This window comes from Pezoporus occidentalis, unplaced genomic scaffold, assembly GCF_034315485.1.
Source record: "Pezoporus occidentalis ecotype Australia unplaced genomic scaffold, CSIRO_AGI_Poc_V1 ctg164, whole genome shotgun sequence".
NCBI classification, from domain to species: Eukaryota; Metazoa; Chordata; class Aves; order Psittaciformes; family Psittacidae; genus Pezoporus; species Pezoporus occidentalis.
In genome coordinates, this window is record NW_026913466.1 from 3,651,904 (window position 1) to 3,679,861 (window position 27,958).

The window sequence follows — 27,958 nt, forward strand, 5'->3', positions numbered from 1 at the left end:
CTGCAAGGATGCCAGAGAGGGATTCTTTATCAGGGACTGTAGCAGTGAGACAAGGGCTAAAGGGTTTAAACTTAAACAGGTGAGAATTAGATTAGATATAAAGAAGTTTTTTACTGTGAGAGTGGTGAGGCACTGGAACAGGTTGCCCAGAGAAGTTGTTGTTGGCAAACTTGCTGAGGGTGCATTGGATCCCACTGTCCATTTTGGCAGTGAAGATGTTGAACTGTGCTGGTTCCAGCACTGACCCCTGAGGACCATCACTTGTCACTGGTCTCTGCTTGGATGTTGAGCTGCTTACCAAAACTCTTTGAGTGCATCCATCCAGACAATTCATTATGCAGTGGTCCATCTGGCAAATCCGTGCCTCTCCAGTTTAGAGACAAGGATGCCATGCAGGACAGTGTCAAATGCCTTGTACACATCCAGGTAGATGATGGCAGTCGCTCTTCCATAACCACCAGTGCTGTGGCCCCATCATAGAAGACCAGCAAATTTGTTAGGCATGGTTTTTCCTTAGTGAAGCCTAATCACCCAATCACCCCCTTACTGTCTATGTGCCTTAGCATAGTTTCCAGGAAGATCTGCTCCATGATATTGCAGGGCACTGAGGTGAGACTGACATAGCAGCCTGAAAACACAGGCAGTTGTGCTGGTTGAGAAATTTTGTTGTAGGGCTTCTTGTTTGTGTCTGTTAGAAAGTAAATGCAAAGATGAATGTTAAACTTTCTTTCTCTTTTTCTCCTTTTGCAGATGTTCTCCTAATCTGTGTTCCATTTCTTTCCATTAGTCTGAGCAGCCTTTTCAGAACTGTTGGTATATTAAAATATAAAGTGAGTGGGTTTGAGATTAAGCTTGTGTGTGTAGATATATGCATATGCAAGAATCTGAAATGCCTATGTCAAAGTTCAGAGCGAAGTTTTGCTTTACATGGAAAGGGTTGAATGATGTCTATCAATGCGCTGTACCTGGGTCTTAGGAAAGCAACAAAGGCTGATATTAAATGCTATTAAATTCAAATAACCATCAGATACTTGAGTAGTCAAGATTAAGTATTGGTTTAATTACTTCCTTCTATATGAGAAGTTGTTTTTTACTGTGACAGTAGGCAAGAGCAGCTATGAAGTTAACAGCCAGAAATAGCTTTTTTAGTATAATTTTGCTTGTTGGTATATTTTCCCTCCATCTGGAAGTTGTTTAAAATGTCTTTGGTATTATTGCTCCCAATGCAGATGGCTTTCCGCCTTTGTTTCAGTTCCTAGATGTGAGTGCTGTTAGTGTTAGTCACTACTGCCATAACACATTTTACTGTTTTGGCTCGTGACTCATTCTCACACCCGTCTTACGTTGGCAATCAGTGCTATTCCCAGTATAAATACTTGTTCTTTCTTGACCCCTGTCATGTCAGGGGTAGAAACTGGGTGCTGACTGTGAAAGACCCTAACCTGTTTCCTTGAGGAAGGAAATATTAAGTAAGTGCCTGAAAGCAAGAATAGCTTCCAGCATGCTCAGGTTGGCGTGATGATTGCTCTTCCCTTTTTAATCAAATGTGGAAATGGAGTTGTAAAAGCTTCTGATGTCAGTGTTGGAAGTCCATGATTACAAACATGTATCTTACAAGGACTTGATAGGTCTGGTTTTGGTTGGCTATAGGGTATAGCATTTTGAAGTCTTGCTGCTTTGAACTTTTTAAACTCTTGTTGATGTGCTGAAGTGCAACAATTGCAAATGCTGTGGTAAAACAGCTGAAAAAAGATGACAATAAAGAAGATCTTACCCTGAATGCAAATAGAAATAATAAACAAAGTTATTTTTCATCAGGTCTGCACCTCTCACCTCTAATTCTTTTTGTTCTGATTCAGTCCGGTGCAGTGTGGTGGGGTTTTGGGGGGAATGAGGACTTAATGGTGATAAAACCATTCAATTATGATTTATATTATTCAATAATGATGATAATAGGAGCTCCCTAGTTGTTCCTTCTACTGAGGAAAATATTTTTCCTTATGTATTTACCTGTCTGAAAATTAGAGGTTTTTTGATTGCACTTAATGGTATTCTTACTATGTTTTTATCTATTTTTTTTATCTACTACAAGCAAAATACTAAGTGATCCACATATTTAGTATGGTAGCAAGATGTGCTGGCAGCAGTCACGCTTGTGTGGGTGCTCACAGCTTTGCTAAGGCTGAATGGAAGGTGTATTTACATGGCAGTTAGAGGTGCGACTGAAGTGTGTTGTCTCATATCTAAAGCAGCTTTGAAATGGCAAGCTGATGGTAGCACAGCTGCAATACCAAAGAGTTGTTCTTAGTATTTAGCTGGGCTCCATTTGGGTTTTTGGGTTTGCTGTTTCACTGGGCAGTGGTAAGCTTCAGAGGATTGCAGTTCTCCCTGCTCAAGCCTCTCTTTACCAGAGTTTTTCATCTCCTGAATTTTTCCAACTGTCAAATGAGCAATTTACCGTAAGGATAGAAACCAGTACTGAGAACTGAGGCATATGGGGACTGGGAATATTTTCAAGTGGTGATTTAAATGGTACTACTTGTGTGACCATGATGATCAGTAAAAGTTAGCCCTTGTACAAAATATTAATAGCTTTCTTGTCAATGAAAAGTTATGCTTCAGTAGGAGTTGATTTTTGTGCTGCTGGCATAGTCTGTTAGCCATTGTAGGGACATTGAGCTTTCCCCTATACTTGCTTGCTTATATTTTTATTTCATTAGAAGCTGTCTGTATCAAGCAAGGGATTACGGACAGACTTTCTGAAGTACCACTTTTGCATTTTTGTTGTCAGTTAAGGATGATGATGCATATGACATTGAACTGTTCCATTTAAAAGCCTACCAATTTTAAAGAGGAATAGAACTATTTAATTTAACTTGCTATAAATGAAGCATTAACTCCTGCATATGAATTTTGGATTTAGTAGCTGGTGGTGTGACTTTTCCCAAACCAAGCTGTTTCATATAGAAAAAAGCTGGAGAGGGAGGGGAGCAAAACACCTTTGCTATGATGTGGTTGGTCTCCTGGAATTTTGTGGTGGGTTCACCTATAGTGTGTTATAAAAAGATTTTCTGGTTGCTTGTTTTTTGGGAAAAAAAATATTAGTAATAAAGTGCTTTAGGGTTGAAAAACTGTATTCATAAATGCATACATACATTTATAACATGTTTTATATATATAGACTAAAACATGTATATGTAATTATCTGTAATTATCTGTAATTCAATGGCATGACCAATTTAAGCAATCTTGCCCTGTTTCTAGGAATACCTTTGTATGTTTACCCCTTGTAGAAAGGATTAGCTTTTGACAGTGGATTTTGCCTAGTGCCTTAACAAAGGGGAAAATCCCATGTGTCAGACCTTATAGCAATGAAGTCAGCAGTAGTGACTGGAGTTCAGGAGGCTGTTGTGCTGATGTGGGGTTTGTTTGCTTCCTGATGAGTGAGTTTGAACCTGCTCTGTGATGGATAAAGAACAGAAGGCCAGTGTATTGGTTACATCCTGCTTTTTCTGCTGGTGCTGTAATAGGGGAAATACCTTCAGTTGGGCAGAACAGGCCTGATTTCAGAGCAGGGAAGGAATGTAAAAGGGAAATAATGATAAAAGTAACAGAAAGCTGTACTATTAGTGGTGGTGTACATTCTGGCTTATTTTTTTATAAACAGTGATTCCCCTCATCTCCTGATGTCCAACAAGAATTGGAAAGGTGTTGGGGTAATTTGTAAAGCAATTCTCCAATGAAGGCAATAGTGTTTTACAGCACTCCTCATCCCTTTGTCAGCTGAAAAACATTGTCTGTATGAAGAGGAAGGTAAATACTTTAGTGACTAGTGACTGAAGGGAAAATGGATCTTTAGAACGTAGGTAATCAAAAGACTTGGAAGGTCAGAAAAACTAGTGGTAGCATAAAGAGTAAGTAAAAATGTCTTGAAACACAAAGGACATGTAATCAGGAAGCCAGTGTAATGTGTTGAAGCAGGTCACATAAAGGGTTTCCCCCTACCCTGCAGGGGATGTAGTTTACACAGTGGGTTGAATTTATCAGAGATGATCTTGCTTTAGGGGTGAAAGTGAATAGAGATAAATGTCTTTAGAGGAAAAAGTTGCTTTCTAATAAGCATTGAAGATTTTTTTCCTTTTAAGATGAATATGTCACTCTGGCCACAATAGTGCTTTACCAGAAAGGGCTTTTACACTAAATGGAATTAATGAGTAAAACTATGCTTATGTGTTTGCAATAGCAGCATTTGAGACCCCAGACTTGGCAAGCTGAGCCGTACAATCAGTCTTATGTAAACCTTCCAAAGGCTTTAAAATGTGTGTCTGATTATAGAAGGTGAAGTATACTGAATTGTAATTCTTTTTTTCCCCCCTAAGGCCATGTGGTTATGATATTATTGAGATTGCATAATGCCTCCTGCCGTGACAGACAGCCTTGACATCTGGGCAGTGGATTCGCAGATTGGCGCTGATGGCTCAATATCTGTGGACTTCCTGTTGCCCACTGGAATCTATATCAACCTGGATGTCCCTCGAGATGCCACCATATCTCAGATTAAACAGGTAATAATACCAAATGGTTCATTAATGTAAAAGTTACCTTCTATTTGGAATGAGTGCTGTTCCTGATTTTTAAGCGCCTTTTGGCAAATGAAGTAACGAATTTGAGTAGGCATAAAAAATGGTGTACTGAAGGCATGTGCGTAGCAGATTGATTAATAAATGTAAGTGTGTCTGGGGATTTGGAATTTCTTTGGGCAGATGGCAAGGTTTGGAGAAATTACTTCTTGCTGAAGGTTACACTTCAGCTGAGATTATTAATATGCGGGTATTAGAATACTGCATTGCTACATCTAAACCTGTCTTTAGCACATCGCTACTACATTGTACATTGATTTAACAGTTTTCTGATTAGTGTGCAAACAGGAGACACTGTGTCTAATTTGATTTTTAATATGGAAGTCACAGATGGTGCTCCTGTTTATTTTGATTGACACCAAAGATGGGTCCTTTAAAAATCATGTATGCCACTTCTTAAGGGTTTTGTATAAGCGTCTTGTTAGGGTACCACTTAAAAAGTAAGGGAATACTCAAATTAGAGGAAGGGGAGCATGGGAATAACCACAGATATTAAAGAATAATCTATTGACCTTTCATCAGGTAGTGACCATCTGAGGGCATTTAGACAAGCTACAGGGGAGTTGGGTAGTGAGTGAATTACAACAAGTAATCTGATCTTTAAGGCATAATAAAGTTCTAAAAGAAAATAAAGAAGTGTGATTTCTTTTTCCATTGCATTGTCTGGTAAGTAAGTACATTATTTTTCATTCTTATTCAGTCTGGCAGTAATCTCTTGTTTATAGAGATTATTTTCGTTGTATCAGTAGTAGCTTCATGTACATGTACGTGCATCCACAGTTCATTGTACTCATTTGAAATGTTGTAGACACTGACGTACTTTTTTTATGCAGTGGGTCACTTGGTGTATGCACTTAGTATGTGCAGTAATGAGAGTGCCACTAGAACTTGAAATGATCCAAGCGAAGAGTTTTGTGCTATACTCAAATACTTGAAATATTTCTGACTGGAAAAATGCCTTTGTTTTAGTAAAAGGGTAACGTGGGCAACTGCAGGTTATTTTGTGGGTGGTGGGTAAGATAATGGAATAGCTGACAGTGATTTCAGCTGAGAAAGAATTTAAAAAACGAGTGTGTAAGTGACAGCACAAGGGCCATGACAGAGGCTGTCTGGTTTTCTGATGGTTGACACGCTGCAATCTAACATGTTACAAACATGTACTGTTGATATTTAGCTGTTTTTCAAAGGGAAGGAATGTTGATTGTAACTGCAGAGCTCTTTCATGGAAAGGACTCTATTTGAAAACAGAACAATAAATGAGGAATTTGATGGCATACTGGGTTTGTAGCTCTGCTCCCATTTCATTGCTGTGATAAGCCCCAATTTATGGACTGTAGAATGTGTAATGCAAGTAGCCGAATACTTGAGGGCTGAAGAACTGCTTATTTCTGTAGACTTTCTAATACTACCAGGCCTGTACTTTGGGTGATGGCAAATGACTGCTTTCAGCAGAAGTCTGTTTCAGGGACTTGCCAGCTTTTTAAATGTTATGGTCATTAAGGGACTTAATAAGTACCAGTAGCTGGAAAATTAGACAACTTGGGAGCTAAAATAAAAAGATACTGATTTTTATATAATGAGCTGTTAGAGAAGAACAGAGAGGCAATGGTAGATTTAGCCTTTTGATACCTTCAAAGTTGGAAGTTTTGCTCTACACCAGAGGTAGTTGCTGGATTCGACTTCAGTCAGCTAAGCAAAATACACTGGAATACATTTCTGGAAGGCAGAATTCATTGTACAAACTATGAAATATATGTAGGTATGTTCAATTTGGCAGAAGGAGTGCAGTTCAGCTCCAGTTGTTTGAGAAGGGGTTTTTGCTATACATTATTGATCCTGCAGTTCCTATTTCAAAAGAAGTTTTGGAAACAAATCCGTAAGATGTAAACTTTCAAGATGAGGACAAAACCATTCTCACAGATAAAGATTTTAATAGTATTTAGGTCAGGAGAGCTCTATTTACTTCCACTTTGGCTTTCTGCTGAGGATTTGATATATTTTATGTATCAAGTTACATCAAGTAACACTGGTGTTACTTAAGGTGTAATCTGTTACTGACGTATTCAGTTCAGTAAAGCATTTAGTGTTCTGTGGGCGACGTGGGTGTCTTAATGGCCTGCCAGTAATTTACAAATAAATTTACTTCAAGCTTCTCCAGACAACAGGGGAAATTTTATTCAGGAATTAGTTCCATAGTGGGAACCTGTTGTCTGTGTATTACAGTAATTACTGGAAAAAGTATAGATGTGTCTTGAGGCGAAAGGATTTTGTTAAGAAGCTATAGGAATGGATGGAAGAGAATGGTAGCTGGGTGGTCATTGTCATCACAAAGTGCTTTGCTACTGTAGTGACAGCCATAGTCCTGCAGCTTTACTGCAAATAGGACTAGATTGGGTCAATACCAGGATAAGCATCAGGATGAGGATTAGTGCCCTCTTATCACCTCATAGTACTTGCCCCTGTATGTTTTTTACCCTTGGGATACTTGCGCACACAAGTTGCTGCTTAAAAAGAACCTCAAGATAGAGACTACAAACAAGACCTATATCATTATATATAGGGGTATAGCAAACATGTTACTCTTATGTTCTTCGGGGGACGTGAATGAAAATTAATGTTACCTTCAGTGCCATAAGATATGTGCATTCCTTCATGTTTTGATTTATTTATTTTCTTTGCAGCTGTTATGGAAGCAGGCACATGCCTATCCACTTTTTCATCTCCTCATGGAGATTGACTCTTACATGTTCTCCTGTGTGAATCAGACTGCTGTACATGAAGAATTAGAGGATGAAACGCGGAGACTTTGTGATGTTAGACCCTTTCTGCCTGTCCTTAAACTAGTGACAAGGAACTGTGATCCAGGAGAAAAGTTGGATTCCAAAATAGGTGTCCTTATAGGCAAAGGTAATCACATTTAATTTTTTTTTTTCTAAATGAGGGCAAACTTTGTTTTGTATGAGGGTCTCAACTGGGCAGGTAGCAGTGAAAAATGAAACATTAAGAAGTATTTCTGTGTCAGAATTTGCCTTTCTCAAACTAAAGCTTGTGAAAGAATTGAAATACTCAAGATGAAATGTTTGAAAGCTGTTGAAAGCTACTTTCAATGTTGCATTTCAGTATGGTGTTGTATTACTACATCATTCAAGAGCAAGTTTTACCTTATTCAGTGAGGGGAAATCTATAATACTGTTACTAAGTGAAGGAAAGCATAATCCCTGAAAAGTGTTATCATTAATAGCCTAACAGCAAGCAGAGGGAACTTATTATGATTTTGTTATACATGGTTTCTGACTTGGTTAACAATGAGATTCTTGGGTTTGCACTCAATTGTGGCACTGATTTGCAGCACACAATGAAAAGCTATTTTTAAAGGTTTCACAGTAACTTATTCTTGATGTTATTTCAGAATTTTCAGCTTTTCAATCCACTCTGCTGGGTTATACAATCAAGATTGACGGGGTCATGTGAGGTCATACCTCTTGTTTTAAAACAATGAACCATTGTTAGCTCTTTTATAAAGACTGCAGGTTTTGTTTAGATTTCATCAGCACACTGTCTGCCCATTTGTTGAAACTGACAATGGGAACAGTTAGCTAGTTTAACCATTCACACAGATTCTGACACATTCGGAGAGATTCAGATGTTTTCATTGAATCTTCTGCCTGTTATAGCTGTGTCCCTTTTCTGTAGTTTAGCAGTGGAAAAACATATTCCTATCTCAGCCTCTAAACTTAGTGGTTTGTTCTCAAAAGGTGTTCAGTGCTGTGCATAATCTGGACAATGTCCTTCAAAGTTGAGAAAAGGAACACTTGCAGGCCCTATGCTTCCTGAACGACCAAAGAATCACAGCTCTGTGGACTCTCCACTGTGTATTCTCTCTCTACGTATTTTGGGAAAGGAACTTGGATTGGTTGGAATTTCATTATGACATTATGTCATGTTATATATTAAGTCCTGTCATGATGGCTTGAGTAGAAAATGTTAATTACAAGAAAAATTCAAGAATAAATTTATCTATTTTCAGTCGCTCTCATATCCATTTCTGTTTCTTTCTGTAGGATTAAAAAAAAATATATAGTTTGCAAACACTTCTCTGTGGTCTTTAAGATGCATTTATTGGTCTTTCTTTTCATTGGTTCTGTGAGAAGAGACTTTACAGCTTTCCAAATTATCTCAAACTCGGGGTGAGGTTGTCTTTGCCACTTAATAGTACCTAAGGGAAGCTTTGGTTCTTGCAGTTTGAACTAAACTCTCATGCCAGGTTGCATGGGAATTGTGCAAGTAACTTCAGAAGTCCGCTGATGTAGAGGACAGTGTAGAGCCCAACTCACTTTTGAGCAGCCATATTGGATGGGATGTCTGAAGAAAACTCTTGTAAGCTTAAATTAAAGATAACAACGGTTTGAGTGGGATGCTAAATAGGTGAGCAGTATTTGCACAGGTATGTATCCTTTAGCATCCTTGAATTCTTTCAGGTCTCCATGAGTTTGATGCCTTACAAGATCCTGAAGTGCATGACTTCCGAGCTAAAATGCGGAGAATCAGTGAGGAAAGGATTCAGTCACTTGTGGGTCTCTCCTGGATGGACTGGTTAAAGCACACTTACCCACCAGAGCAGGAACCTGCTGTCCCAGAGAGCTTCCAAGATAAGCTCTATAGTGGAAATCTTGTAGTGGCTGTTCATTTTGATAACTGCCAGGTAGGAATGGTTGTTCATCACATTTCATCTCCTGCTCTTGATTATGAACTGGAACGTCATGTGATTGATCAAGGATGTAAATAAAAGAGTACTAACATTATGGCATTTGATTTAAAATGCAGATTCTTTCACCAAGATCTTGAAAGTGAGGATGCAAACCTACAATTGTAAACTGAACTTCTAAAGTCAAGTTACAGTTCTTCTGAAGTCAAAATGTATTTGTATGTTCTATATGATATATTCTATGTATTTTTACATTTTTTTAAATGTAAAACATAATTCAAAGTTGTCAGGACTTTGTTTTTGGCCAGCTGTTACTGTGTTGCTTTACTAGTGTTCATTTTCAGGCTTGGGGGATGCTGGTGAATTGGGAGACACCGTATCTAACACGCTTCTCTGTGTGGTTCATTGTTGAACGTCTTTGGGGTTGATCTGCTAATTAGGTTGACCAATATCTTTTAATGAAAAAGGAATTAGTATTTCCTATGCTAGACATGCATATACACAAATAAAGCATTAGCTGAGACTTAGACTTACCTTCCTGTTTCAGCTAACAAATCCATAGCTTATTTATAAAATCAAACCCCATTTAGTTTCCATCTAAAATGATTTAGCTTAAGTTTCTTGATGTTGAAGTAGCTATGATTCTCCTTGAGGCCAGCGTTCCCATTATTCATTTCTACACTGTGTTCTTTTGGATTACAGTGAGGGATCAGCATTGAAAACCTGAAAATCTTGAAAATGTGTAAATATATCAGGCTATGTTTTGTGTCCAATTTTGACCAAGGTGCTAGATACTGATTTTCTAATGATTTGGCAGATTTCATTTACAAAGCCCTATTATTTCCAGTACTACATTTTTAAACTTAAAAAATCTCAAATGGTAAAATAGTGTCTGATTCTGGAAACACTAAATGCAGAGATAAGTCCTCAGTTTGGTCACTAGCTGATGCTGGATGCATAGATGTGTTTATGACAACACCTTTTCCAGTCCTTTTAGCATAGAGGACTTGTAGTTGTCCAGGAGAGAGAATATCTGTCTGTTGTTAGCTTTTGATTAAAATGTTGTATATATGTGCGTATGGTAACAGTGCAAAAGTTCCTGCTGGTGCAGAATGTATTTGCATGCCACTGTAATAGCTGAGGCTGCTGACATTTCAGATGTTTTGAATGCTTCTGCTGCCAGTTCTGACCTTCAAAGCTGTTAACACCTCAAATCTGAGCTACTTTTTAGTATATTAAACTCTCTTCCAGATTTTACTACTTGCCCTGAATACTAGAATCATCCCAGGAGGATTAAATGGGAAGGTGTGGGGACTGTTGTGTCCTTTCCGTAGGAATTCTGCAAGACTGAGAGAAAGGACTACTGAAATCATTTTTGTCTAGAATGTGTGTGGGGGCTGTAAAAGCTACCTAATTGTCTGTGCAGCAAAAGAGAGAGACTGATCCCCATTGCTGTGATGTGCATTTAAAGACTTACAAGTTGGAAGTAAGGCAGCTGTTACAGAGCACCAGTTTCCTGAGCAGAAAAAGTGTCATTCCCTGTATAGCCGTTACCAGTTTTGATAGGAGAAGAAACCCTTCAAAGTTTTGCAGCTTTCTGACAGGGGAAGGCTCTTGGGAGCCGTGGAGAAACTGAGAAAAACCTGAGCTAATTCTGCTTTACTTTACAGAGTTAGATCTTTTCATTAGGGCAGCTTGGCTTCTTACCAGTAAACTTCTGTGTAAATAAAACGCAGGTCAAAAGACTGTGAACCAGACAATACATCGTGTATTAGTAAATTAATAAAAAAATCAAAAGACTCCCCAGATCAACCTTTGCTAATAAGCGTGTGTAGAGCATAATGTAATAAGTTAAAGGGAGATGAAAGATATCACAGATGACCTTTTAAATAAGGAAATGTAACCTTTTTTCTTTTGTAAATTTAAAAAAGGAGGTAACTTCTTACCTGTCTAGAATGCATCAGAATTAGAGATACTTTGGCAATAACAAGATAGCCTCAAAAAGTTAGATTAAAAATGTTCTTTGGAAAGGTTTCCATGTTGTATCCAGAATGCTGCAGGTATTGGCAGCTTCCCCTCTTTTCTGCACTCTTCCAAGTAAGTTGGTGGGTTTGTACATAAGTCATGTTAACATTTTCTTCTGCTTTATTGCAGAAGCAAATTGTTATTTCAAGTGTTATTGCACTTAGACTTCTTTCTGGACAGAAAGAAGAAAAACCACATCTAGTACTGCTACATAGCTTGAAATGTATGCATGATTTATATTCTCCCTCATTCACATTCTAAAATGTAAGCTTCTAGGTCAATAACTTGATGTAGAAGTTTTTGAATTGCTACTGTACCAATTAGGTGAAGTTCTGTGTTCTTAAAACATTTCTCATACTACAGAAGTTTGTGAATTGACCATTTTGCAGCTTGAAGTGTTAAAAATAGTCTGGTTTTAACAGTTAAGTATTTCTACCTATTTTATTGTGCATGCTACAATTTAAGTCTTGTACATCTGACTATGACAAGCTTGATAATAGGTATTCCTGTTTGTGTTTTCTTAGGATGTATTTAGTTTTCAGGTGTCTCCTAACATGAATCCCATCAAACTGAATGAGCTGGCAATCCGAAAACGTTTGACTATCCATGGAAAAGAAGACGAGGAAGTTGATCCTGCTGACTATGTGCTGCAAGTTAGTGGAAGGCTTGAATATGTTTTCGGTGATCACCCGTTAATTCAGTTTCAGGTATGTAAAGCTGTTTGAACTTACCGCAACGGTTCTCTGGTGCCTTGGCCAAAATTTGGCTTTGCTTCCTGTGCTACTGGATGCTCAGCTGTGCTGAACAGTAACAGACTTCATCCTCATGTCTGCAGCTCTCTCCAATTGTAAAATACATGTGCACCTTTTCCTTTGTGTCTTTATAATATATTATTTGTTTCTTTGGTTTGAAAGTTGGCTCAGAAGTAGTCTGCTAGCTGATAACATCTGTTTTCCATGGGGTTTTAGTATATACGCAACTGTGTGATGAACAGGACTCTTCCTCAGCTGACTCTAGTTGAGTGTTGCACTATAAAGAAGATGTGCGAGCAGGAGATGATTGCCATAGAAGCTGCCATAAACCGAAAATCATCCAACCTTCCTCTTCCTCTGCCACCAAAAAAAACAAGAACAACAACTGTAAGTTGATATGGAGAATGTCTAAAACCCAAACAAACAGTGACTTGTGGAATATGAGTAACAGTGCCTGGGATTTGTGCTGCTACTGCTGGTTTCCAGTGTAGGTCACCTAGGGTCTACTTGGAGTCTCCTGTTCCTTGCAAGAGCATTTACATCAGCAATAACAGACCTTGAGACTTTTTGGAAACCTCTTTTCTTTCCTTGCCTCACCCACCCTCCTCCTCCGCTCACCATCTCCTTTCCATTGCTATTGATTCTACTTTAACTCACAACCCGGAAGAGGGGGTAACTCTGCAGGAGATAGTGCAGAGAATCTGGATTCTCCAGCTTCTGTGCACTGTGTAGGCTGCGCTAGCTTGGGCCATAGTGGTCTGTGATCCCTTTTATCAGCCCAGATATCTTGCATGATGTTGCCAATTCAATGATGGCAACTTTGGGGCGTATTATGCGTCCATCTTTTCTTTTAAAATGGTGCTTTCTTTATTGCTAAACCTAATGTCCTTAGAGCACAGACGCAACCTACATACTGTCATTCTAAGAAACGTGAACAGACTTTGCTCTGTTATGCACTGTATATATTCAGAATGAACAACAAATTTGAAGGTTTATTGTGAATTGTCAGTGAGTGGTACTCATTCCCCCCACCTCTTTTCAGCTGAGTGGTTTTTCCTAACTTTTTTCCTCTTTAGGGTGTCTTTGTATACTCTTGTCATCATGATAACCAATTTATTTTTTTGAAAATTTCAACTTTATGTTTTTAAAAATATCTCTTTATATGTATTTATGACTTTTTCTTAACATATTTAGCTTATAAAGTAGGTCTTAATATGTTACATGGATTAAAAATGAGCTTATATCTTTGTTTTATTTCTCAGAGTGTATGGGATATTTCCAACCCTTTCAAGATTACTCTGTTAAAGGGCAATAAACTAAATACAGAAGAAAATGCCAAAGTAAGTAATCATGGCAAGTGCCAGAAGATACTCTGTCCATCATTTAAACAATTTTCAATGGTTATTGAACTTAGTCGTACAGATTTCAATTTAGCAAAAGCATTTTTAGTTATTCCTAGTTATATCAGTAGTAGTATTAAAAATCTTGCTTTATTGCACAAGTATTGCTTTCTTATCTAAATAATAGATACGTGCATTAGAACATTGCCAATAATCATGGGCAGTATGACACAAATGTTCACATGGTACTTTTTGAAAATGATATGTGTAAAGTACTGACATTGGTATGAAATAAGCTTGTTCAAACTAAACTGTCATAAACATCTGACAAACAGAAGCAGATGAAATACTAAACATTTTTCAGTGGAACTTAAGGTACTTTTGTAGTCCAGAACACAGTCTCTGTGTGTGTAAGCACAGACTGCATGCTTATATACAATCTGTCTTTTATTTTCTAAACACGCTGAACACAAAAAGCTGCAATATCTCTTCCTGTAAAAATGCACACGGCTGGGCTTCTGACTGGTTTACAGACCACAGGCTGTTAACATGTGGGAATTTATTGCACAACTACTTTTAGACCTTACAAGACACTTGCCTGTGGGACAGAACAAGATTCGTTTCCTTTCCTTTGCTTGGCAATCAGTAAATTACATAGTCAATCGCGTAGATTGGGAAGAAATTAAAAAAGTCATTGAAGTTGCTGTTCTGATGGTTTATTCGGAATACTCTGTGGATTTTTTTTTTTCCTTCAAAACTGTTGTCATAACCCCCTTGTGTATTAGCAGTACTATGTTTTACTACATAGCTAAATGAGCCATAGCTACAATTTTACTACCAAAGACACTTTGGCTATGGAAACGGATGTCTGCAAAAACAGATGTTTCCCTTATATTTGTCCAAACCATTATTTGGCTAGTTGTTGTAATATCTTAATTCTATGTTCTGTAGACTCTTAAAGCTTTTAAAAGAAAAGGGAAGGGAAAAGAGAAGGTGGATTCCAGAAGCAACGTAGCTACTGGGTTTTATTTTGGGGGTAGGGTGTCATACTTAGGAAAAGTGAGTCTTGGTTACTTTCAGTATGCTTTTAGAGGAAAAAGAAAATACACTTGAAAAGCTTGAGAAGAAACAGGAACAATGACAATTTTTTTGTATCGGTGCCTGTGGACACTTGCCTGAATCTTATTTAATATTCTGAATGCTTTTTGATCTTGAAAATGTTACAGTCCTGTAGTTACCTAGGAACAAGAATGCATGTATTAACTTTGCAGGCTTGTGCATGTTTCCCTGCATTGTCTGTCTATTCTATTTTGGAATTGTCACTATTGAGATCGTGTTTGTTTCCTAGTTGTGATTCTAAGTCTGTTTAATTCACTGCCATTGTTTAAGTTTCATTGTGCTTCGGATCAAGCCAATATTCATCCATTTTTGCTCAAACCACCAACAGGGTTCACAAACACAGTGCTTGTAGCGGGAAGCAAAACAGGTGTCAAATGGATAACACTCCACTAATTTGAGCTGGATTTAGTATCTTTTACTTGATCGCGTATGCTCTTAATAAAGTAAAAAAAAAGCTGGGGAAATGTGATGGCATGTAAAGTTGTATCAGATAATAGCAAAGAAGGATATTCAAAATGATGCAAATGTGAGCTTAAATCCCTGGTTAAAAAACAACTCCCACCTCCTCCCCAAACAGCCTCATTTTAGAACATTTACTGTTGCTGGTGTTAAAGCAAAAGCATATACTAGATGTAATTGTATTTCCCTAAGATGTCTTTAAGTCAGCAAAAGAACTTGATTATAAATTCAGTTGAATGAATAATAAATCTCCAAATGAATTAATAAAGGGCCATCTGGTGAGTTGTTTTGAAGTTGTTATGAACCAACCAATTTTAATCTGTTCTCTGACATCAGCCACAGTATTTTGTGTTTGAGGAATATATGGCTGCAATCTTTAATTACAGAGAAATAAAAACCCCACTGTAAATACAATGAAGAAGAATTTTTATTGTGTATGTGTATTTTTACATACAGGCATGCATATACATGTGTAGTCTGTATACATTTAGATTTCCTGAAGTAAGGTTACTTTCATGCAGTCTGTTTCATGGATGTTCATGTTGCTGTTCTTAACTCACAGTGGTGAAGCTGTGCATGCCAGAAATATGTAACTGTGATTCTTATGAGTATGGCTGAGACTCAAGCGAATGCAGTTTTTTAAACTGAACTTTTTCTTTCAGTGGTAGTTTGTAAGCTTGGAAATGAAATAGGGATTGTATATATGTAAGTCAATGAGTCAGTTAATAATGGATGTTCCTATGGCACCTATATCAAAGAATGTGACCCATAATAGTGTGTTCTCCAAGACTTAATGCCTCTGCCTATGCTGTGAAAGCAGTCTCTTGATCAGTAGTAGCAATTGTTCCAGTGAAGTCCAGAATGGGTGTTATTTAGAGACCATCTGTTGATGCTACTAATGCCTCCTCCACGTATTATGTCAGGCTGAAGAGAGATTTGCTCTCTAGCATGACTTCATTTAAACTGCATTACAGTTTGCCAGTCACTAGTTTATCTGAGCTAGTTGATGGAGAACTTAGTACTGAGCAGAAGCTGGTGTAGCCAAGTCAGGCATATCGATACTGGAACTGCTTCAGTGTTGATTACACTGTTTGTTGTTCCTTTGAAGGAGGGAAAGACAGGCTCTCTCCCAGAGCAGATCTTGTTTGTGTCCTTGGGAATTCAAAGGTGAATTTTATTTTATTTTTTTAATCTAAAATCTGAACCAAATTTTAAACATCTCTGCCTTTCCCTTATAGTGCTCAGAAATAATATAGTAGCTTAAAGGGATTGTTGGGAATGTTGTTTGAGAAGCATAGGGAACCTGAAACATCAGGTCATATTTTCCTCACCCAAAACCACTGATACTTTGGAAGATCACCTGGAAGAAGCTGACATATTTCTCTTTGTTGTTTGCTCAGGCAACGAAAATAAAGACCTGTCATTCCCATTTGAACTGTCAAAGAATATGGATACTTGAAAACGTGCAGTTTCCTGTGTACATGTGTTTGTTGAACACAAATGCAGAAATGATCCACATCTTAGCATTGGCCTGGAATGGGTGTAATTTCAGGGCTAATAACTCCAGCTTCTTCTTTTCTTGCCCTTCTCCTTTCCTGTTCCTTATTTTTATCATTCAGGCTAGCTGATTTCGCTGGTTTCTGGCAAAAACAAAATTTCTGGCAATTACATATATTGTTGGTACTGTTCCTATTGCTATTACAGGTGATGTCTGATGTCCGGGTCAGCAGTGTTCCCTCTATACATTTTAATGAGCAATTTAAGTAAAAAAATGATATTTTTTTTCTTTGGCTGAAAACCTCCAAACTTTTCTCATTTAGAAGCACAAGTAGGTTCTACCTGGAGGTTTGAATTTGTGAAAATTAGTCTTTTCCATTCTGCTTAATAGTTTATTTCCTACATTTTTTTTTCTGTGTTAGGTATGTTGTTAGAAGCGTTTGTGTATCCATATATTGTATTTATTACTACAGATGAGTTATATTATTTGTTGTGTGGTAATATAAGTAATACAGTACTGAAAAAATTAGTAGCCAGTATTATTTAAACAAATATATTTTGATTTGGCTAGTGACATGCATAGCAAAGTATTTCAAGCATTATGGGTTTAAACTGAAATGGAGTAAGTTTAGATTGGATATAAGGAAGAAGTTCTTTACTGTGGGGGTGGTGAGGCACTGGAATGGGTTACCCAAAGAAGTGGTAAATGCTCCATCCCTGGCAGTGTTCAAGGCCAGGCTGGACAGAGCCTTGGGTGACATGGTTTAGTGTGAGGTGTCCCTGCCCATGGCAGGGGGGTTGGAACTGGATGATCTTAAGGTCCTTTCCAACCCTAACTATTCTATGAATCTGTGATTATGTGATTTATTTTAAAACATCAAAATTAGTATTTCTTTTAAGACAGAAATATTAATGAAATGCACATATGTATGTTCTGTATAATATTCTATGCAGAATTCTATAGGTTCTGTGGCAAGTTTAAAATGTCTCCTTATTGCAGGTTCATGTTAGGGCTGGTCTTTTCCATGGTACAGAGCTCCTTTGTAAAACTATTGTAAGCACAGAAATATCTGGGAGAAGTGACCATGTTTGGAATGAAGTACTGGAGTTTGAAATAAATGTCTGCGATCTTCCGAGAATGGCAAGGCTCTGCTTTGCAGTTTACGCTGTGATGGATAAGGTGAAAACTAAAAAGTCAACCAAGGCAATGAATCCTTCTAAGTACCAAACCATAAGGAAAGCAGGAAAAGTGGTAATTATTTCTTCTTGTTTTCTTGAGTGTAACTCTGGGTTATATTGAAATGACTGTTCAGAAATCTTTCATTACTTCACTTTAGTGTTAAAAACTGCAGAATGGAGGGAAAAAAAACCTGCAACCCAATGGAGAAAAAGTAATAAGAATTGCACATCGTAATTATTATTTTAAATTGAAAATAAATATATTTGAATTTTCTAATAATAATGTTTATAGTATAAGTATCTTTAAACTTAGTTTTATAAATATTTTTATATTTAAATACATATATTTAAATATAATTTACAATGTATTTTTAATAATAATAGCTTTACTATCAGGAAACAAATTCTTCCCTGTGAGAGTGCTGAGGCTCTGGCATGTGGTGATCAGAGAAGCTGTGGCTGCCTCATCCCTGGCAGTGTTCAAGGCCAGGCTGGAAGGTGCTGGGAGCAACCTGCTCTAGTGGAAGGTGTCCCTACCTGTGGCAGGGGGGTGGGACTGGCTGGGCTTTAAGGTCCCTTCCAACCCAAACCAGTCTGGGATTCTGTGATTGATACAAAAAGAAACTTCTCATACTTCTCATACACTGATGAAGGCATGACCATTTTTGTTGTAAGCCAGTTGGCATATGGTTGTTTAAGTAGTTGTATTTCAAAAGGTCAGTTTTGTTCTGAACTCTAGATGAGTTCTGACTGAGGAAAGATGGACAAATTAGCATCTAGGCTCACATTCAGGGAAATGCATGTTTCTATACCCTTAAAATGAAGTCTGAGTAGCACTCAGTGGTACTGGAGTACATACTGAAAACGATGAATGTGTTTAACTGCTTTTCTGAAAGATAACACCATTTTAAGAAGCCCAACTCTGTTTTGCCTATACTGTACTGCTTGCTGCATAGTAATGTTCATTGGCACTGTTCCACATAACAATTTTTTCCTTTCACAGCATTATCCTGTAGCCTGGGTAAATACCATGGTGTTTGATTATAAAGGGCAGTTGAAGAATGGAGAACTGGTACTGCACAGCTGGTCATCATTTCCTGGTAAGGTTTAATATTTGGATTTTAAATACTTGGAAGACTCAAGATGTGTACTATCAAATAGTAGAGTTTTTACTGTATGCTTATCCAATTCTCTTGGCATAATCTTTTTACTCCTTGTGTTTTTTTAATGTGGATAGATATGTAATATCTAATCTCTTTCCTGAAAGTATTGTGTATCAGCAAAGAGGAGGGCAAGAGTCGGCTTGGAAATAGTATAGTAAAAGTATTTCCTAAATTATGGAGTTAAAATCATATAAAAATAGATTCATATTTATATTTGGTGTTACTTAAATGCAGTTTGTTTCATCTGGCTTCCTGTGCTAAGCACCATAAACTAAATAGATAAGCCGTATTGTATGTGACAGTATTTGTGTTAGCAAAAAATGTGGATTAGAATCTGTTTTAAGTCTTCCTTCCCTGACAGATCGGATTGATTAGTGAGAACATCTGAAACCCCATGTCTTCATTCTGTCCTGAGAAAACCTGTATCAACTTGGCTGTAGTGCTGAAAGAAATCTGCCTTAAAACTCCATACTTTCTTTTCATTCTATTTGATACAGAGGCAGTGTGTATACTGATTTACAGAACCTGCAGATCTTACTGGGATTTAGTTAGGTATAAGGATATGTCACCTTCCCTTAACTGGTACAGTTACTTTGCAAAGAGAAAATCAGTTTTTCATTGGGTGATAATCCCATTTGTGAATATAGGAGGTATGGGGCATTTATGCTGGAAATACAGTGCATTGTATTCGAAAGTGTTATGCAGGAAAACATGCTTCTGTCCATTGTATACAGTAAGCAATTTCTTACTGCATCTTTCGCCTCTCAGATTTTATAATTTGAATGCATGCCTGGCCTATAATATTAATTGTTCTGTCTGATGTTTCAGATGAACTTGAAGAAATGTTGAACCCAATGGGAACTGTCCAGACTAACCCTTACACTGAAAATGCAACAGCTTTGCACATTAGGTTTCAAGAATATTCAAAACAGCCTATTAATTACCCTCCCTTTGATAAGGTAAGGTATGACATTGAGAGCAGTCATGCTTCTGTGTAAGTAGCTATTTCTTTTTTCAGCACTGCCTTTTCCACTCAATTCCCACTTCCTGCCTTTTAATTAGCATACTAAAGTGTTTTAAACTTGCCCTGTGTGAGAGTGCCAGTGCTCTGGCTTCAGGCTTTTTAGATAGCATTTTGAAGACCTGTAATTTTAAAAATACACTGTACCTAGTCTCTTGAGGGCCAGAGGCGTAATCAGTTTCCCATATCGGTGATCTTATAAAAAGCTAAACTTATCTGCCATTCTGGAAATCTTCAAACTGTACTTTTCTGTGATTTTAAAGATCTGTTATTTATTTCTCTAAACATATTTTTCCCACTTTCTAGGACGCTTGTTCCTCTATAAGCTAAATGCTTTTAAGCAGACTCTTAATATTGTACAAAAAGGGATTTCTTAAGGTCTGTGCTCTTCAACTAAATTCAGTGAAGTTGCCTTGCAGTTTTCTACAGCTATGGCTAAGAATGTCTAGAAACTAAGTGTATGTTTGGAATACACGTGGTAATGTCTGTAGTGTGGATGCTAAATAGCAAGCTGTTCACAAACCAGAAAGTAAAGCTAAGACCAGACAAGTAATAAGTGTTAGACAGCTAATGTTGAAAATTATGAAAATGGTTCAACTCATACATACGTTAGTCTGAATTTTATTTTGGGGAGAGTTAGTAACCACCTAGAGAAAATCCTTTCTCAAAGGGACATTTTGGGTTTAAAGTTCATCGAAATGGAATTAAATAATAAAATAGGGTTCTTGGTTTGATATTTGCTTGGGTTTTTTTGTTTGTTTTTTTCCTCCTTGTTGGCACAATACTTGTTCTTGTATTAAAACAGTGTTGGAAATGTATTAAGAGCTAGAACAGTACTAATTGCATTCTTAATCACAGTTGACCAGTTGACTCTTCATACTGGACTAATTTTAGTTCATTTGGCTATTGGTTCATTTGTAAAGCTGTAGTTTTTGCTCATTGCAGTATATATTTTGAATTTCTACAGGAAAAAAAAATGGTTTTATGTGCATATTACAGACATGTTATATAAAAGTGTATTTTTTAAGTAATCGCATGGTTGTTCTAGCTCTCTTCCTTTTATTTGTACCTGCAATGCCAAGTTTCAGTGTTAAAATACTGGGGTGAATACAGACAAAAGGTTTGACTTAGTTAAGTTACCTGATGTATTGATGTTAAGGTAGTGTCTGATGGTCTTCACTGGAACAGGTTGCTCAGAGAAGTTGTAAATGCTCCATTCTTGGCAGTGTTTGAGGCCAGGTTAGACAGAGCCTTGGGTGACATGGTCTAGGGTAAGGCATCCCTGCCCATGGCAGGGGGATTGGGACCAGATGATCTTAAGGTCCTTTCCAACCCAAACCATTCTATGATTCTCTGATCCCTTGTAACTTTGGTTTGGCTGCTTGATTTAGTTATTTTGTGGCTCTTACCCCCTTCTGGATCCTGAGAAATCCTCAGTATCAGATAGAGAAATAGCCCAGAATACTGTTACAGAGCTGGTAATAAGACATTGGAAACATTCAACTTTGAGGAAACGTTTTGTTTTTTTTTTTTTCTAGTACCTTTTGCTACTTGCTGTTCCCTAGAGTTAAGAAGCTGTTTTGCAGTATCAGGGAAAATCAGAGCCCTAAACTATTTGATAATGCATTCAATTTCTGCAGGTATACTGAAATTTTTACTGAAATATACTTTAAATACTGCAAAAGAGACTACAATACCCAGTCTCTGGCAGGTTCTTTTGGTGAAGGTCCTGTTGAATCAGGAGTAACACTGTAGCTGCTTGAGTTTCATCAGCTGAGAATCTGGTTTTCAGAATTGTCTACATGAGACTTCCTTGGTGTGTGGCTGCTTCTAATTTTATCTGTCTCGTTGCTTGTTTCTGCCAAGAAAACAGAATCAGACGGCAGATCTTTATTTTAAGAAACAAAATGTGCAAAAATGGATTATTCTTTTTGATTTTACTGTCAATCCACTTGCACTGAACAGCTGTTTAGGGCTAAGTGAGCAAAAGGTAATCGAGAAGAAAACTCTTGTCTGGTGCAGGAGCAATGCATTGGGCTGGTAGTTCAGTTGAACAAAGCTTAGAATTGTAGAAACTTTCGAAGTTCATTTGCAAACCAATTAACTCTAAAAAGCACAAGGAGGCAAGGGTCAAACACAGCATTAAGGCATTGTGGTTTTTACACTGAGGGTGGCAGAGCACTGAACAGGCTGCCATGGGGAGTTGTGGAGTCTCCCTCTCTGGAGACATTCACCTGGGTGCATTCCTGTTCTGGGTGCTCCTGCCTGGCAGGGTGTTGGACTGGATGATCTCCAGAGGTCCCTTCCAGCCCTAACGATTCTGTGTGATTCTATGAAATATTCCTTCATTTCTATAATATTTGCTTCATTTCTATAATACTTACTTTCCCAGTGCAGTCAGATTTGGTTTTAAATCTAATGTATTTAAAAACATGTCTTTGCAGATACTTGAAAAGGCAGCTGAGATTGCAAGGAGCAGTGACAATGCTGCAATGGCGGTAAGCACCTGCTAAAGACTAGTTAAAAACTACTTTTCTGGGGCTTTTTGGTTTTTATCTTCTACATTAATTTAGAAATACATCAACTGCTCAAATGATGACAGTTCTGCTGGCTCTGTTTTCTTCTGTAATTCACTTTGAACTGCCTTAACATTCAGGTATATATCCCCTTTTTTCAATATATCTTGGACTTGGCTGTTTTCTGACAGGAAGCACCCTTGCTTTACATACTCTATGGGTTTGGCACACAGCTGTGATTTACATTCTATCTGAATCTGGAAAACATTCCTAGGTGGAATAAAATATTGCTGGAAAATTGCTCAGTGTTGTCAGTTATGAAGTTTCAAAATAAGCTCTTTTAAAAATGTTTCCTAAATATGGTGTTTATATCCTTTTTTTGAGGATTTGGATAGTTCTACCTTGAGGAAAAAGATCACCTGCATCCGAAGGTGTTTTGACCAAATACTGAAGACTGCAATTAAAAATGGTTAAAGCACAGTTGGAATCTGCAGTAACAACTGTATTTTATATAAGAATCAAGTAGTTAATGAACATACATGTCAGTTGCAATGCCAAGTGCCTAAAGCACTCAAGAAAAGTGAAAAGTTATTGCTGCTGCAAACAACTTCGTGGCAAATACTTGGAAATCCTCAACAGCAGCATGCCAGCTTGAGAGGATTGCAACTTTCAAATGAAAAGATTCAGTATTTCTAGATACAAGAATCATCTTCTTGTCAAGACTGTTTGTTTTGATACAGAAACAGACTATGTACTTAGTTTTACCAAACAAGCATTGCATTTCAACTACTTTTTTATGTTCACTGCTAAAGAATTTGTACTTAGGTGGTATTTTTACATGAAAATACTTAAAGCATTTTAGCACAATGCAAGGCTCAGGCATTTATAATTTCTAAAGGAGCTAAACTTAAGTTCTGTGTACAGCAGATGTGGTTTTTTTGTCAGGTGGGATACCTGTGCAAAATGTTATTTGATGAGAGCTGTTTGTTTCTGCTACCATTTCTTCTGAACTTTCCTTTGTTTTTTATTTTCCATTAATGTAAAGACCTTTGGCCTACGTCTTTAAAATTATGTAGAAACTTCTTCAGCTTTGTGAAGATAATGCTGCCTTTGGTATTTATGCTTGCCGTATTGTTTTTCAAAGTATGTATTAAAAATAATTTTTCCCTTCAAATACTAATTCCTCACTCAGAAGCAGCAGGGTCTTTTTATCTCCCATTAATTTATGGAATGCTATTGCTGCTGATATTACTGCTTTAATTTCTGCCCTTGCAGTTTGCATAGAGGCATGGCTGGGGACAGGAGGTATTAGCTGAGCCAGTGTGAAGACTCATTATACAAACTGATTTACAGAATCAGTACTAATGTCTGGAAAAGACAGATTTATACGTACTTCTCTTAAATTTGCTCACTTGAAAAACAGAAGGAGAAAGTACATGCATCCTAAATGAAAGTTCTCCATGTTAGAGTAGGAAAATAGAAATATTGCCATCTAGTGTCAATTAACTTTAAAGTTGAGTTACTTCTCTCAAAATTTCTGTACACTGGCTTTTGAACCTACTAGTTACAGTTCTTTATAGCTTAAAGAAATCTGAAAGAGAGGCATAGTCATTCCCCTGTATTTCATGAGTTTTAGCGGATGTTCTTCCTGGTATAGGATTTCTAATATTTGAGCAAAACTACAAAAATCCTAGCGAATATATCAAAACATTATTTATTTTATATGTTTCTTATTTTCTAGGGTCGAGGTGGTAAGAAGTTTTATGTTGTGCTAAAAGAAATAATGGAAAGAGATCCTTTATCTCAACTCTGTGAAAATGAAATGGATCTTATTTGGACTTTGCGATATGACTGTCGTGAAAATTTTCCACAATCATTGCCAAAACTGCTGCTCTCTTTAAAATGGAACAAACTTGAAGATGTTGCTCAGGTAAGGGAAAAGGCAATGATGCTGGGGAGAAATCCTGGAGTCAAATAATGAATAAATAGGGCTTCTTTCCCACAAACAGGCATTTTGAAATGGTACTGTTGTATAAACCCAAGTTCATTGGTTTCATATTCACAGTATACCTTCTGTGGCATGGACACATAAGCAAGAACTTAATAGCTAAAATAAAGCAAAAAGAAACCCAGAATGCATTTCAGAGGTTCTCTAAATGATGAGGAAAGCACAGCAATGAATTTATACAGGCTAATTTTAATATCTTGTGCTCAACTTTGATCTTAAGTGCAAGGAATTTCACAGAATCATTTAGGTTGGAAGGGACCTTTTGAGATGATGTGGTCTAGCCCCTGTGCTCAGGCACAGTTGGCTAGAGCAGGATTGTGTCCAGCTGAGTGTTGAGTATCTGCACTGATGGAGTAAAATCAAAATCTGAAATAAAGGTTCTTCTAAAAATTTAACCTTCTCAAATATTACAAAATTCCACATCTTGGACTGCGTAATTAAACCTCTTAGAGGCAGACATGATTCTTCAGAGATACAGTACCCACTAGAGGCACAAAATAAAGTACTCTCTTCTCATCATGTTGATTGACCAAATAGAGTCTCTTTCAGGTAACTCTAAGTAATTATGGACTTCAAGACTGGTGCTGTGATACAAGACTACATTTTCAGTGAAACTATGCAATTTCTTTGCTGTATAGATGCACAAGGTTATTTCACTTTACTGTAAAGAAGTTGCTAGAGCTGCCTTTTTCTGTATTTACCCAAATGGAATACAACTCTTGTGACACTTCTTGGGAATAAGTGGAACCTTGATATAGGAAAATTATATGAGCTTATAACGAAACAATTCCGGCTTGATAGACTTGCTTAAAAGTAATAAAATAACAGATTCATGGATTTGTATTCAAACATTTTAGTCTGGGTGCGTAAAGAGGAGGCTGGGCAAAACAGTAAATGTCTGGCCAGTGTTCACACGTGCAGTGCTCACTGTTCATCTGCTTATCCTAAACAAAAAAACATTTGCCCTAGTATTGTGATAGGTAGCATAAATTTCTATTGTAGCTTTACTATTCTGACTTTCATCTGTTTCAAGCTAGGTGTAATTGGAAGAAAAGGAAACCACCCCATGAAAACTTGACTTCCATCTATTCATCATGTGATTTTTGTAATTATCCAGTCCATCAGAATCTTACTTTGCCTCCAGCTTAGTTGATATTATTTCCTTCCTACCAGCTAGGTGTATGTTTTGTGACATGGAGTTTCATCCTAGCTCAATGTCTGTGCCATGAATACACCACTAACAAAATACATCACCCACACATTCCTTGTGTTCTCATGTGCAAGAACGCTTTGTTCCTTAGTACGTTCATTATATGCTTCTGAATTTATTATTAATTATTAGAAGTTATCTGGAGATATAACCTGTAGGAATAAAAGCAAGTATTTGTTTACTCATTAAAATATGTGAAGGAAAAGGCATTCTGATTGCTTGCTTTGATATGGCCTTTGGAAACAGAGTTCCGCAGAGTTATTTGGAGTATGCATGTTAGATGACAGCTCAGAGTCCTTTAAATTTTGAGATATTAAACAATAAGTATAAAGCATTTTATTTAAACAAATGGCTGAAAACACATAGTCATCTGGCTTGTGGAAAGAATGTAGTATTGATATTTGCTTATCTATAGACAGTTGGCAGCAAGAATACCCCATCTGAAAAATGAGATCTTACCCTTAAACACACTCAATATTGCAATAATATATGTAAGTATTCCCAGTGACTTACCTTTTCAGGTCATTCAAGGCAGTCTCATGAATTTTATGAATTCCAACATTAGCAAGACACATTGTTTACCTCACATGAAAATTAAGTCAATGTAGTACTAGCTGTATATTGCAGTATTAGTGCTGCTACAACACACATGCTGTGGCACTAGGAGGTTTGTAAATACCATAAGTATTTCAGTAAAAGTCTTGACACATAAGGCAAAAAAAGTTCAAAGTATCAAAACCAACCAACCAACAAAGCCCACAAAAACCCAAAATCAAGCCAAAAACTAGCCAAACACCAGCTGTTTATAGGAAAAATGAACAGTGTAGCTATATTCCGGTTTCTGTTAATGCAGCTCAAAGGTAGTAAGGTTTTCAACAAATGAAGTATTTGATTGTAGACTGTCTTTAATCTGTTACTTCAATGTTCCCATAGAGTTATGTACAGTGGATTAAAGCAGCTTTCTTGTGTTATTTACCATATAGATACCATCCTAGCTGTTACTGTATTGTAATAGGTGGAGTAGTTGCACTGAAGGATTCTGAAGGTGTTCGTCCTTCCTGTTTCTGTAACCTCCTTGCTCAGCATAGCAGGAGGATGGAAGAACCTGTTAGTAGCAGAACTCACTATTTATTTTCAAAGCAGGGCTTAGCCATTATTAAAAACAAACAAAACCATTGCTTGTTTTGACTTTCAATCAAGTGACACCATCATTAATAAGAACTAGAAAAATTACAACTAATTTTCTCAAGTACTTGAAACAACTGCAGTAAAAATACCCACGTGTGCTTAACTGCATTGTCTCTTACAGTAGACTTGTCTTTTAGGAAAAAAATGTAGTTATATCTGTATAGAAATACAGAAATACTGGCACTCTAAGGCTAAATTTGAGTTTTCTCTAAACCTTTAGATTGTTGTTGAGAATTCATGTTCCTCATTTCCTCACAGCTTGTCAGGAGTTGCAAACCATGTGAGAGAAGTGTGCAGTGTTTCCTGTGTGCAGCATTTTAACATGGTTGATACTGCAAAGAAATTTTAAGAGTGTGAACCATTTATTTTGAACTGTCAAATGTCGTTACAAATGAGCGGTGTTATCACTGATACCCATTCACCTGCACTTTTGAGAAGTCTGGGATGTGTCTGGGATGTGAAGCTAGTTGGAATGCATTTCCCTCTTAATTCCAAGGCAGAAGGTGACCAGAGCAGTGGGTATTTGGGGAATTTCCTTGTCTGTTTCATAGCTCGTTTAGATCATGCTTCTTCTAAGCTCATATCACTTAACATTTTCCCACTGTAATAACCTCTGAAATCATTGCAGCAGTCAAAGTGAGAAGGTCTGTAACTTCAAATGAACTTCATAGTTAATGTACATGCTGTAGGCCATGACTTTCAAAATGAAGTAACTGATAGATGCAGCATGTCTTTCTCTTGTCTTTTCAGACTGTACTTCAGGTTCTCACTCATGATCAGTCATGATTAACAAAATGTTTCTATGTTTTTACTGATTCCGCACCTCATTTTAAGTAGGCTGTCTAGAAATTCCAACACATTTGTTTTGAAGTTTCTTGCTGTGTGTCTGCAAGCAGAGCTGCTGCTTGCATTTCCAACATCTGCTTTATTGTATTAAATGTCTGCTCGGTGTTAGTATGTCTTTCAGAATCCCTATAAGTATCCATGATATGTACATGTTGGTGCCTGTAGTTCTGCATGACCTTGTTGAACCTTACTATGGATTGAATAGATATTTGCTTGTATATTTCTGTGGAATTAAGACATCTGTATTTAAAAATACCTTTAGTTTTAGTTCATGTAATCTTACGTATGTT

At 37.2% G+C, this 27,958-nt stretch overlaps 1 protein-coding gene across 4 annotated transcripts in view; it reads left to right on the plus strand.

Annotated features, from left to right (window-relative positions):
- Positions 1-27,958, plus strand: part of PIK3CB (phosphatidylinositol-4,5-bisphosphate 3-kinase catalytic subunit beta) — a 103,154-nt gene that overhangs the window by 55,491 nt on the left and 19,705 nt on the right. For all 4 annotated transcript variants that reach the window (XM_062613228.1, XM_062613229.1, XM_062613230.1 and 1 more), the window contains 11 exons: positions 4,380-4,565; positions 7,322-7,547; positions 9,119-9,342; positions 11,895-12,077; positions 12,339-12,509; positions 13,385-13,462; positions 17,538-17,789; positions 18,720-18,816; positions 19,708-19,838; positions 22,345-22,398; positions 24,158-24,346. In XM_062613228.1, coding sequence (XP_062469212.1) covers positions 4,413-4,565; positions 7,322-7,547; positions 9,119-9,342; positions 11,895-12,077; positions 12,339-12,509; positions 13,385-13,462; positions 17,538-17,789; positions 18,720-18,816; positions 19,708-19,838; positions 22,345-22,398; positions 24,158-24,346 — 1,758 coding nt within the window. In that variant the 5' untranslated portion in view covers positions 4,380-4,412. The remainder of the gene's footprint in view (positions 1-4,379; positions 4,566-7,321; positions 7,548-9,118; positions 9,343-11,894; positions 12,078-12,338; positions 12,510-13,384; positions 13,463-17,537; positions 17,790-18,719; positions 18,817-19,707; positions 19,839-22,344; positions 22,399-24,157; positions 24,347-27,958) is intronic.